This window comes from Canis lupus, chromosome 31, assembly GCF_011100685.1.
Source record: "Canis lupus familiaris isolate Mischka breed German Shepherd chromosome 31, alternate assembly UU_Cfam_GSD_1.0, whole genome shotgun sequence".
In the NCBI taxonomy this organism is placed as follows: Eukaryota; Metazoa; Chordata; class Mammalia; order Carnivora; family Canidae; genus Canis; species Canis lupus.
The window spans coordinates 33,303,422-33,317,148 of NC_049252.1; the positions used below are offsets into that span (position 1 = coordinate 33,303,422).

The 13,727-nt window shown below is 43.9% G+C and overlaps 1 protein-coding gene across 1 annotated transcript in view; it reads right to left on the reverse strand.

The window, feature by feature from the left end:
* ERG (ETS transcription factor ERG) overlaps positions 1 to 13,727 on the reverse strand; it is a 186,046-nt gene that overhangs the window by 168,290 nt on the left and 4,029 nt on the right. The window contains exon 3 of the mRNA XM_038581499.1: positions 7,138 to 7,225. Coding sequence (XP_038437427.1) covers positions 7,138 to 7,176 — 39 coding nt within the window. The 5' untranslated portion in view covers positions 7,177 to 7,225. The remainder of the gene's footprint in view (positions 1 to 7,137; positions 7,226 to 13,727) is intronic.

Consider the following 13,727-nt stretch of genomic DNA (forward strand, 5'->3'; position numbering starts at 1 on the left):
CCAGTTTGGGGGATACTGTTCCACATGCCCAGGGGAAGCATGCCATTTGAACCCCCTGTGAGCATCCTGAGCTCAGCACCTAGGGGCACAGGAAGCCAGTGAGGAGACAGAGAGTACAGCCCAGCCCCAGCAAACCCCACATAAGGTATCAGCAGGCGGGCCCAGCGGATATTAGAAGTCTCCATGTTTTGCCATATCAAATGCCTGAGTATCTTTAAACATTATTTTCTGATTTTAAAAATATGACACATTCATTGCAGAAATTCAGGCAGATCTGCTCTTCTATGTTTAATTAAGTGCCACCATTCTGCAGAAAGAGAAGTGTGGTGATAAACGGCCACTAAGTCGTCAGGCTTGTCGGGATGTGTGAACCCCGCTGGAATCTGATCAAAGCTGATTTAGTGAGAAAAAAACAGGCAGCTTATCAAAGGCTTCCCTCATTTCCACAGTACAGACTCTGGGGGAGAACTGGGTTTCTGCCGAGTAGGTCTTCAAAAAGATACACCTTCTATCTTCCTGTGAAGTAGTTGCTGTAAAATCAGGTTTGCAAATATGTGGGAAATGTTTACAACTCAATGGGGCTTTTGACACCCAGCTGGGGGGTAGGTAGTGAGCTCCACACTTCTCCCCAGGGAGGGGCTACATCACCACAAGCTGGAGAAGTCCCCCCATCCCTCACTGGGGATACAGGCTAGGGCAGGCATCTCTTGCACCTGCTCCATCCTACTCACATGCTGGATTCTCTGGCTTCCCAGTGACCACACACTTAACGCTGGCTACCTCCTGAAACTCTTCTAGAACCTTCTGTGACACACAAACAGAGCTTCTGTGTAGCATCTTTTATAGTCAGAAACATTTAGGGCCACTTCCAGAGAGGCAGCCACAGAATCAGTGGGAAAGAACTCAGTTCAGCAGTTTACTTTTTGGCAAGTACTGACCTTATGTCTGTCCAATTCTCTCCTAAATATTCTCTCTTTTTCCTTCGTCCCTTCTACTGCTATTATGAAAGAATATGCTAACATAGAACATTATATATTAATAGCATAACAATAAGTTATATAACTGCCACTTCTAATAACATATTGTTTTATGAATAATATTAATATATTAGCATACTAATATATTACTGTCATATATAACAATGTTTTATTAATTTAACAATACGTTCCATAATTACTATGATATACAAATGTAACAAAATATAATATATAACATTATATATTAATATTTTATAACTAATGTGGTTTAATAACATAATACATTAATGAAGATATGTAAAGTAATAGTGCTGAACATGCTCCAGCCACTGCTCTGAATGCCTTAGATACATTAACAGTTACTAATTTAATCCTCATGATTCTATGAGGCATGTACACTATTTAGCTCCATTTTACAGCCGAGGGAACTGAAGCAATCGCTAAGTGAAGCCAAGAGTCCAACCCAGACTATCTGACCCAAAAACACTTAATTAGCAAAAAATATAGAGGCTGAAAGGAAAAGGAGAAGAGGAAAAATCACAATTAAAAATAAATCCTGCATAAGCCGATTTTTCAGTCCTTCTCACATAGAAGCAACAGGAAACCTGGACAGAGACCGTGTTTACTCCATTGTCCACCCTCTGGGACTGATCTTTACATGAAATCTCGGGGGGCAGGATCTACACTAGCTAGAAGGGGACACAGAAGCGAACCTGCCCCCCACCCCCCAGAGGACAGAGGGTCAGTGTGTTAGTGCAGTGATAGACTCCAGGCATTTTTAAGCGTGGTGGCACCCGAGCTGCCCCTCTGATCCATTAGCCACACAGAGCATGCTCAAAACACCTGCGTGCTTCTGCTACAATAAATAGTAAAGTGGAATGCCCAGGGGGCCCCGAGGCCACCAGGTGGTCCGCGGGCAGAAACACTGGGATGGGTGAGCACAGGTGGTGTGAGCGGGACAAGGCAGGACAGGTGAGGGTGACGGCTGAGCTGGGGGTAGCAGGTGAGGCAGCTTCCCTTAGACACCTGCCCAGCCCCCTACCCCTGCCCCAGTTCCTTTCTCAGCTGCATGCAGTGCCACGTCCCAGGTGTTTGGGAACATGTGACCTGCACCCGGGGTGGCAGGTACTGTGTCTTTGTGGTCTCCTATCCCCCTCCACTCCCAAGCCCATTGTGGGCACACAGAAGGCTCTGATAAATGTGGTGAGCCACTCTCAGAGCTAAAGACAGAGGACTCACTCCACACTCAACTCAGAAATGCCTAGAGCTTCCAGAAGCTCATGCTCAGGCTCAGTGCAGACTTGGCTCTCACCCAGGTCCGCGGCCGGGATGTCCCTTGATCAGCACAGGCCCCCGCCTTCCATTCTAGACCAGCACTGGGCCAAGTGATCTCTAATGGTAACAATTTGTGAGAGTGCACAGTGGTTCACAATTAGAAAGTATCTCCTCCCCAGGCATGATTTCATCTTGAGCTTCCCACCTCCATCTTCCTTTCCCCTTCTGTTAGCATCCTAACTTTTTTCAATGAATGTCACTCTCACACAAACAGGATAGGTAATAATTTGTGCTTTTTAAAGAACAGGAAAGGGGATCCCTGGGTGGCGCAGCGGTTTAGCGCCTGCCTTTGGCCCAGGGCGCGATCCTGGAGACCCGGGATCGAATCCCACATCGGGCTCCTGGTGCATGGAGCCTGCTTCTCCCTCTGCCTGTGTCTCTGCGTCTCTCTCTCTCTCTCTCTCTCTCTCTCTCTCTGTGACTATCATAAATAAGTAAAATAAAAAAAAAAAAAAAGAACAGGAAGCAAATACCCTTGTACACGCTCACAACAGGCAACACCAGGACTTCAGAAGCCCCTTCCTGAAGCTCTCCCCTCCTCGACAAGGTAACTCCTCTCAAGTGTGTACTCAACATGGCTTTTTTCCTTTTTGACACGTATATGTTTCTCTGAAAACACAATGTCTTTTAGTTCTGCCACTTTTGATCTTTATATGTAGAATCATGTGGTATGTATTCTCCTGTGACCTGGGGTTTCACCCAACCTTGAGAATTATCCAGATTAATACACAGACACAGGCAGACACTTGTTGATTTTCACTGCTGTACAATATCCCGTTACAGGACTAGAATGCCATTTATTTATCCATTCTCCTGGTGGGCATCTGGGCTGTTCAGTTTTGCTCACATACATCTCCGGGTGTCCAAATGCATCAGGATATATGCCTAGGGTGAAACTGCTGGTGCACAGGGTGGGTGCATTGTTAGCTTCACAAGGTGACACCCAACTGATACCAAAGTGGCTGTGTTGGTTTACACTCCCACCAATGTGAAGGGGACGACCCCGTGTGCCATAGCCAAACCTTTATGCTATAAACCTGTTTTATCTGTGTATTACTATATTTTTCCTTATCCCTTAGCCACTTCTCAAAGCAACTAGCCAACATGTCCCACATATGCACAAATCTACTCTGATGTAGTCACGACGTTTTATTTAAGTACGTGCATATACACGAAAAATATATGATGCTCTTTGACAAGTGTGTACGTGTTTTCATGTATGTGAAAAGCACTGTGCCACAGAGGGCACTGTTTTAGATTTTTTTACATTTGACTCAATATTTTGTAAGATATACCCATTGTTGCTCCATGTGTATTAGAGACACTCTAATACCGTATCTTTAAGATAGATGTTGCCCTCATTTTATAAACACCACAGGAATAGCTGGTGATAGTTCAGCACTCAATGAGGTTTTGGTGTGTTGCACGTAATAACTCACTGAATCCTCACACTGACCCCAAAAAGTAGATGCCTGCATCTCAGACAAGAGGAAAACCAGGCACTGAAATTAAGGAACCTGTTCAATGTTCGTAAACGATGAAGCAGGATTTGAAACAAGTCAAAGATGCCAGAACCCTCACTCTGATCCACAGCATGAACCTAGCTAGGAGGGAGGATTCCCAACAGTTTTGTATCTAGCATCTCCAGATTACACAGCTGGTGAACCAGTGAGTGAAACTGATATTCACGCTGCCTCGCCTTCATCCTGTCCTCACCTGGTCAGTTCCAAGAGGGACAGCCTTCTATGAGACTAGCTGGTGAATGGTAGAGGGCTGCAACTGAAAAACGTGCCAATCAGGTGCCTCTTTAAAGCTGTAAACTTAACTAATGCGTTAATCCTCTTCATCAAACGTTAGTACATGAAAATATTAAGAAGATGGAACTCTTGAGAGGAAATGCAATAATGTAAATTGGAAATTCCTTTACCAGAATGAGAATTAATGACCAAAATCTTGAATCCTTATGAGATAAATCCGCAACTCCTTTCCCCTGCTTGGGATGATAGCAGGAGTCCATCTTTGGCAACGGTGGATTCTAACCCTCTGCAGAGCAGAAGCATACCCCCCACACACCGAGCATGCTAAGATCACGCTTATGTGACATGTGAAGCATAGTTTCTATTCTAAGAAAGGACGCAGAAAGGCCAACAAAGAAAGACAAGTTAAAATGTGCTGAGTGGCTTGGTATTATCACCAAGAGAAGGAGCTAAAATTTTTTTAAAGTCCTGCTCATTTTCTTTGTAAATGAATTGCCACAACTGTTACACTATTTAAATCAAGAATGTTTTATATTTCACAGTTACTTACCATCCCTCCCTTTTACTATTATTATTTCTAGCTCCTTAAACATATAAAAGGGTAAAAGTAATTTGTTCTGGCAGACAAGAACTATAGTAAATCATGCAGAATAAATTTCTTAAATACGAAAGGAACACTGCTTCCCTCCAGATCAGCCTATGGACACTCGTGTGAAGGACACATAAAAAAGCCTGTCTCCCTACACACACCTGCCACGTGAAGTCACTTCTGTGGAGAATTCAGGTCTTTTTCAGATGAAAAAAAAAAAAATGTTCAATAGCAAAGTGCCAACGACAAAGTCTTCCACTATTTACATTAACACATCAAGTAGAACCATCCATATGCCATTTATAAGAACTCTCCCTCCCAGAAATAAAAGCTGCACTAGTCCTGAACCAGAAACTTCTCAGCACATAAAATTTTACTGAATAAATTTCCCAAATCAGGTATCTTAAGGAAACAGTGGATGACCATCTATTTTTTCTGACTTTGTTGTCAAGGACACCAATTTGATTTACAAAAACAAACAAAAAACAAAAAGGAAGTCAAAGACTAATTATCCAAATTCCAAGAGGTGGAATTTGATAGATTTACAAAGGAAACAAACATCTTTAATATCTTTCTCTCCAACTCAGAGCCAACATCAGCTGTTGCACCTCCAAATTGCCAGTTCATCTTCAAAATACACAGAGGCAAGGTGAGTTGAAATTTATTTTTAAAAAACTTTCTAGGCTACCATTTCTCTTTGTCCTTCACTAAAAGTTATGGTAACCAATACAATGATAATAAGATAAATCAGAGCTGAAAATACGGCTCACTCCTGAGGTCAAATATGAACATTTCCACTAACCACATTTTCAGATATCATGTTTCTCAAGTTTATTGAAGACTGTTGGCCCTTGATGAATTAACTTTTAAGAATCTGTCATAATTTCTTGCTGACTTCATCTTTTCCTTCTGATTGGCTAGGAATAAAATGGCAGTTAAAAAAGAATTTCAGTTGTTGACTTCCATACCCTGAAGTATAGAAAATACTTCTTGTATCCCCTTCTCTGTGAGCTTTTATTTGCATCCTGCAGCTTTGATTGTCAACAAAGACTAAAAAGAAAAAAGTCATCCCCACCCTCCTCCCTGAGTAGCATGGATACACTTGCCAGCTATGCTCCAGGGAGAGAAACCTTATCACGGCCACAAATTCCCATTTGAATTTTGTAGACATAACTGTTATACCCCAATGAAACACCACAGAGAAATCACATTACAGTGTCCCCCACAAAGATCTGCTTCTCCCCATCTCTGAATGAAATCCAGAACCCTTAACACTCCTTGGGCAGCCCCTCCTTTTGGCACTTTGGGAGCACCCACAAAGTTTAATGCACTGAACGCGTTACCTCTAAATTCATTTTGGAATGTGTACAAATGTGAATGAGACATGGTACATAATGCTCCCAAATGTACTGCTTTTACAATGTGCATGTGTGCGTGTGTGTGTGTGTGTGTGTGTGTGTGTGATGTGGGAGGGCATTTTATATTTTAGCCAAAAAATATAATTTTTGAAAAATTATATTTATTTAGCCGTTCAATTACAAGCCACTTTGCATGTTCAATAAATGTTTTAGGCAAAGTATATAGATTAGTAAAACCTACTGGGCCACTTAGGGAAAATGAACTTATATGGGGAACATGAAGAACTGGCAAGGTGGTGAATGATTTGGGCCAGTGTAGACAGCTGAACTAACTACGACAGGTGTAGACAGCCTATCTGGGTAATGTAGCTCAAGTCCCAGTATTTCCTGAAACTTTTATTTGGGTTAAGTTACTAAAACCATCACTTCACTTCCTCCTGCGGCTATACCCACGTGTACTACAGTGTTGGCACAAACAGCTGGCTTCCTCTCAGGGACTTTGAGTGGCTCAAGTCTCACTTCCTCGTTGCCCACCTCCAGAGGAAGTGCCACAGGAGAGCAGCTGGAACAGGTGTGACCTGACAGCTGCTGACGTGCAGGCATGCCCAGGTAAAACCACCTCTGAGCATGGGAAGTGTGAGTGCTCAGCCTCCAGGGCCTTCCCAGGGAACTCCAAGCAAGTGTAAACAGGGTGAAATTAAAACAGAAGTCCGAAGAATCTGGATGTGGCTTATCCATTAATTCAGAGGTCAGCGATCCTCTACAAAAGGCCAGACCATAGAGATTTTCAGCTTTGTGGACGACACGGTGTTTGTCACCACCACTCAACTCTGCCATCAGAGCACAAAAACAGCCACAGACGGTATGGAAATGAAGGGAGTGTGGCTGTGTCCCAGTAAAACCTTCTTTATGGACAATGAAATATAAATCTCATGTAATTTACACATGTTATGAAATATTATTCTTTGATTTTTTTCAACCACTGAATATTGTGAAAAGCATTTTCTTAGCTCATGGCTGAGGCTGGCTGCCCCCTGCATTCACTGAGACGTGGGTAGGCATCCACAAACATCCAGCCAAGAAGGAAGCCCATGCAGCTTCCCAGCCAAGGTGAGACCTACCTTGATATGAGCTGCTGGGTCTGGGACAGTCTGAACCATGTCCTTCAGCAGGTCAGCTCACTCACCATCCACTCAGAACCAGAGACAGCTGGGAGACAAAAAGGGGCAATCAACAATCACATTTCTAGGTTTTGTTTTCCATTAGGACCCCAAGGCAACACACCAAGAGGAAAAGAATCATAGCTTTACACTGAATGTCTTTGCCCGCAAGCATCTTTTGGGCATGCAAATGAAAGAACTAGAAAGAAGATCCACTTGGGTTCTGTTGGGAATGTCACTTACTTTAAGTCCCCATCAGACACCGGTCTGACAAGCCTAAGCAAACCCACATCACAGGCAGCTCACACACATCATTTTACGTGGGCAGCATCTGTGAGTGATCATTTAAAGGAAGAAATAAACAAAAAATGAGACATTTCCTAGTATATTGAGAGAACTGGCTTCTCTCAGTTCCCACCAAAACTACTGCCATCTACACATCTTCTTAAGTTTCACAATTAAGCTCTTAATATAGAGCACAGCCGCCAGTAATCACGTGCCTAGTGTGCAGTCCCTGGACCAAGGGCTCCACAGCATGTTCTCACTTAATCCTGACCACCACTCAAAGTTAGCATCCCCATCACCCAGTCGGAGACCCAGGAGGGCCACTGATTTTTTGGGATTAATAAGCAACAGAGACAGGATTCAAGTCAGATTGGCCTGACTCCAAGGCCAATAAGAAATTTCAGTTTGACATGATGAACAGGTTTCACCCTATTTGGATGATATGTGAATTCATTTTAAAAATTAATTTAAACAAATTAAATTTTGAGGTGTCCATACTCTAGGGATCAATACTTCATCCAATGTATTGCTTTACTCATATTATAAACCAATGAGTTCTGGCTACTGTCCGTCTGCCCCTCCCTATCCCCAGAGCCACTCTCCACAGCCTCCTTCTCTGTCCCATGCCCCCCAGGCTGACCCCCATAGGCTGCCTTGGCAGGGATCCCTAGCTTCTGGCCCCCATCATGTTTTGGTCAATGTGACACCATCTGGAGATGAGGGAGCAGGAGGAAAGAGGGCTGGAGTGTCTCTTCCCCACACCTTCCCACCACCCACTCCACACTCCCTCCCTATTTGGCAACCATTCCGGCCATAGCTGGACCCTGCCATGATCTCTCCTGTCCTGGGGATCCTCCCTCAGGGCTCGTAGCTCCAGGAACCATGCCCCACCCAGGCTTTGGTTCTCTGAACATCTTAGCCATACATTGTTTCCTGGCACTGAAAACCCGTCTTTCAATTTATATTTTTAGGTGTCATCGCTATTTGCTCTCAATTGTCATTTTGTTGTTGTCGTCTTCATCTTTGTAAATCAGGCCTATGACTCTTCGCAGTAGTAAAATGCCAAATAAAAATCAACAGTTTAGGGCAGCCCCGGTGGCACAGCGGTTTAGCACCGCCTGCAGCCCAGGGCGTGATCCTGGAGACCCTGGATGAGTCCCACGTCAGACTCTCTGCATGGAGCCTGCTTCTCCCTCTGCCTGTGTCTCTGCATCTCTATGAATAAATAAATAAGATCTTTAAAAATAAATAAATAAAAATCAACAGTTTAAAAAAAACCAACAGCTTATAGGACAATACCCACCAAAGCTGCCTCTCAAGTCTACCATTGACATCATTATTCCAAGGATATGCAAAAGCATTCACTAGAGCCCCAACCACATCTGTGTTCTGCCTTTCTGACCCTTTCAAGGTGCAATCACATCCACTTCCAACAAAGATGGGCTTCTCGTGGGAGGCCTCCACCTCCAGGTCTACATGCTTCTCTTCTGGCCTATCTCCCAAAAGGGTTCCATGAAGCCATCCCAGATCTGGGGAAGTCTGGCTGGACAAGGAGACAACAAACATGGAAATTTAGGCAATACTTTTTAATACAGCCAATTTTGTTGATCTTAGAAAGTAGGCAGTGTTCCTAAACCTAAAGCAAGTCCTTTTTGGGATAATAGTTGCTAAGAAAGCCAAAGGAACAAAGCACAATCTTGAAACTGAAATGGGCAGCTATTTAAGGGGACCCACAGTCCTGGTGTGCTGGTGACAACAGAGGCTGGGAGACGATGGAAGCCTGGTTAAAGCTCTCTTGAAGCTTGCTCCTCTGACCCAGGAACCTTCAACTCCCTCAAGACCATCTCCTCAGGGGAGCAGTAGTTACCCCCAGGAAAACAACACTCTGTTCCCAAGGCCCTTCAGCCTGACAGAGGCCCCTCCTCGAGTCCTCTCAATGAAAGGAAGGCTTCCCATTGCATGACCACATGCTCAGGAGCAGACCATTCTTTCAACATGTTTTGGTACCCCCCTGGGGCAGCTCACCCTACAAAATTCCTCCTTCTCTGCACACACATGCTGCTGCTCATGCCAAGAGCTGAAGCTTGTCCCCTCCCATTGAATCAGCAGAAGGAATATTCTGAGGGTCCTAAGCCCAGGTATTAACAGATTCAGAAGATTCCTCTTCTTGCCTCTGGGAACCCAGTTCCCATACCTCAAGCAGCACAGTCCTGTGGCCAAGGCCCAACGTGGGTGTGCAGGTGACAGCACTTCATGCCAGAGCCATAAGGGAGCCTTCCTGGATGTTCTAGAATGTCATCCTCAGATGACTGCACCCCCTCCTGACATGAGGAAAGCAGAACTAACCAGCTGAGTCCAGGCAGCCCACAGAATCATGAGAAATAATAAATATTGTTTTAAACTACTAGGTTCAGGGATGGTTTATTACACAGCTAGATAACTTGTAAACCCTGGAAATGTTCTAGAACCTAGAAAAGGTAGAGTAGCTTATGGTTCTCTGTCACACCATGGTATACTACAGTTATGTTTCCAATTCCCCTCTCTTCCTTGTGTCTGTGCCTTTTGCCATGTGACTTTGTGGTTCTCTCACTAAAGAAGTCAAATTTGCTTCCCCAATCCTTGTTTTAGAGCTGTCCACGTGACTTCCTTCAGACAACAGAATGCAGCAGCAGGACAGTGTGCTGGTTGCTAGCTAAAGCCTCAAAAGGCATGAATTGTTTCCACTTGCAACCTTCCACCACCATGGGAGCATGCCAGGATACCATGCTGGAGGGTGAGAGGCATGTGGAACACAGTGGAGTCATCCAGTCTTCCCAGTCAAGTCTACTCTAGACAGAAAACCTAACCCCAAGTATGGGAGGGAAACTTCAAGATCAAAACTGACCAGCCAAGTCAACTGGAATGGTCAACCCACAGGCTCATAAGCTAATAAATGGTTCTTGTTTTAAAACACTGAGATTTGAGGTGGTTGTTACATAGCTTTTTTGTAACAGTAAATTGCTAATACACACAATTAGCCTCGAATAACTAGGTTATCAAGATCCCCCTTAAAAATTCTCCACCCAGAAAGATAAAAGGAGAATCAAACAGTGGCTTCAAAGGAAGCAAACTTCATCCCAACACAATCATATAATTTTCATCCAGCTAAGAGACATGACCTCAAACCCTGGTCTTCCCCTCAAAATAAGTTTGGACACCAAAGAATAACCAAGACACTGCTACCACAAGAGTCTGAGATTCTCAGAGCCCTTCCTACAACAGCTGAATTCCGAGTCTGAGATTCTCAGAGCCCTTCCTACAACAGCTGAATTCCCATTTCACAGAGGGGAACCCTGCCGGCTTTCTGGGGATTTCAAATATGAAATGGAATCAATTTTCTGGACGTCCAAGACAACAGAAATGTCACAGCAGTTACAGCAGTCATTCCAGCTGTGAACCAAAAGATAAATTTAAGAAACAACTGTTTGTGTCTCCCACCTTTTATGGGGAAGCTTTGGGTACTTACAATATATCAAAGATAAAATGGCAGGGAAGGGAATATATAGATTCCAGATGCAACACCACCCCACCCCTCAAGGGATGGGAAAATAATTCACACAGATATCAAGAGGTGCCAAATGCAGGTCAGAGAGAGAGGAGGGATAGATTAGACACATAAGGAGAGCCAAGGAGGTGCCACCAGGGAGCCTTGAAGAACAAGAGGCACCTGGGCTGGCAGGACAGCAGGAAACAAACCTCCTCCTAGCTCCCCACATTAAGGAACCAAGGTATATGACCCTAACCCACAACCACCAGCAGCATCGCCTTCATCAGAGGAATTTATCATTCATTGTGAATGGTATCCCTACCTTGCAAACCAGATTAGCAAAAAAGCAAAGCACCTCAAGACCAAGAGGATGAAAGTTCTACCACTTAGCATGCCCCCTTCGCCCACAAATATCCTTGACTGTTTATATAGCCATTCAGGTGCCTATTCCTTTCTGCCCCTTGGGAGGAATTTTATGGATTTCCTAAGAGCACTTCTAATTTACATTTGTGTTTCTAACGATCATTTTTCAAATATTTAATTGATGAATGACATTTGGTTTTATATCACTGTGAGAACTCTTCCATTTCCTATTTTACCTGGCTTGAAACCCTTACAGAACTCGAATCTGTGTTGTCCAAAAGCCCTTTAATATTTATTTCTTGTGATAAATTCATTTGGTAATGTGTATGTTTACAACTTTGTGTTTCATGACCTAGCATTATTTCATCATCAGGCATCTTAAAAAATAAAATACATTGACATTCAACAGAATTCTACTTGTCTCCCTTCTTCATCCTTTTTTTTTAAAAATACCAATGTCTTATTAAACAAAACAAATACTTTGAGTTATTTTAGCCATAATTGCATCAAGTGTGGACTGACACAGTACCAAAATGAAAATAAGGATTTCATAATTAGGGAGGAAATGCTGAAAAAAAAATGGCTAAGAAAAGACAGGAATATTTGTAGGGTTGGGGCAAGAATTAGAAATAGAGCGGTTCTACCATTCCTTCTCTTCCCAACCCAAGCCTGTCCATATGCAAGGTGCCCCCACCCAGAGTCAAGTGGGCACCCCAGTCCACATGGCCATGCCCCACCAAACAGCTGCCTTGCTGGCCATGCTTACAGCTGGGGGGAACACACAGACTCTGCCAAACAAGATGGACCCCAGGAAAGAGGCCTGTGTAGACCCCAAAGATGCTCAGGCCAGTTTGGACAGGAGCTATGGGCTCCCAGGTACCCCCAGGTATGGTATGGAATGCTGGATGGGTGCAGTTGAGGAGGGCAAGAGTGGTCCTGGATGGTATCAGGGCAGGCTCTCTGGTGAGGCAGTGCTGCATCTGAGTTGGAGGTGCGGGGTCTCATTTTCTTCCTCAGAGACCTAGAAAAGGCCACCTCACCCTTTAGGAACTATAATTACACATCTGTAAAATGGGGATAATATAACTGGTATAATAAAAAAGATATTTGGTCTCTTCCCCAGTTCCTGGCACAGAGCTCTTAAAAATCACTGGATTTCCTGAGTGAGAAGAGCAACAGAATCATCCCTGAATGACAGGAGTCAAAGCTTCCAAGTTGGAGACACACATGTGCCGAGAAAGTGGCACACCCCACCTCCATGGGGGCAGAAGCACCTGGGCTCAGGAACCTTCTAGAGCTCACCTATGAACCTCTCTATTCATCTGTTTACCTGCATCTTTTAAAATAAACTGAAGTAGTGAGTACAGCATTTTCCTGACTTCTGTGTCCTTCTAGCAAATTACTGAGTCATGGAGGGGGATGTGGGAATCCCCAACTCTGCAGCCACGTTGAACAGAAGTGTAGGTAATCTGGGGAGAGACTGGATACTTTGAATTGGTGTATGAAGTGGATGAAGGAGGTCAGTCTTGTGGGACTGAGCCCTTAACCTGTGGGGTCCGAATGCTAATTCCAGGTAGTGTCAGAACTGAATTAAATTGTAGGCTACCTAGCAGGGTTGGAGACCTAGAAAACTGGTTCATGAGACACTATATACCTGATGTCAGGAGGGAGACAAATTCCTCAGTTATCTACCTCCAAACTGATGGTCAGTGGTTCACACAGGTATGAACACAAGGTTTGGCCAGTGTCTGTTCCAACTGGTTAGTACCTGAATGGGACCACTATCTGGCTCTCTCCCCAGCTGACTCCATTAGATTTTGTGAAGATTACGCTAAATTATGCCTAAGAAACCTCTTGTGGTGCTAGGCATACAGCAAGCACTTAATAAGTGTTAGTCACTATGATTAAGAAAGCAAAAATTCAATACTGTATAAAGTGTTGGCAACCTTTGAGAAAAATAATTCTCAATAAATAAATTCATAAGAGACCTTTGTCAATTAACTAAAGATATCCCTAATTTAAATACTAGATGTTTAATTTTAAGCTAACTAGTTTTCATTAAGTAAAAATATTTCAGGCAAAATGGCTCTAAGCAAACCCACGATAACAAATCCATTAATCCAATGAGCTGGTCATCAAGCACACTGCTCTTGATGAGTAGGGATCAAGCATGCCAGTCTTTTACCAGCAAAGCCTAAGCCTACCATAAGAACTGCACAGGTCTGATTCCTGCCAAGAGCATAAGCACCCTTCCCCCTAAAGGAATGGGAAGCACTCCCTCTCAGGCCTACCCTAGTCCTAGCCCTGGTGCCTGCATACCTGAAGTAGGCAAGAGAGGCCAGTGGGAAGTGGAAGAGTCAACCAAATGTACCTTCAA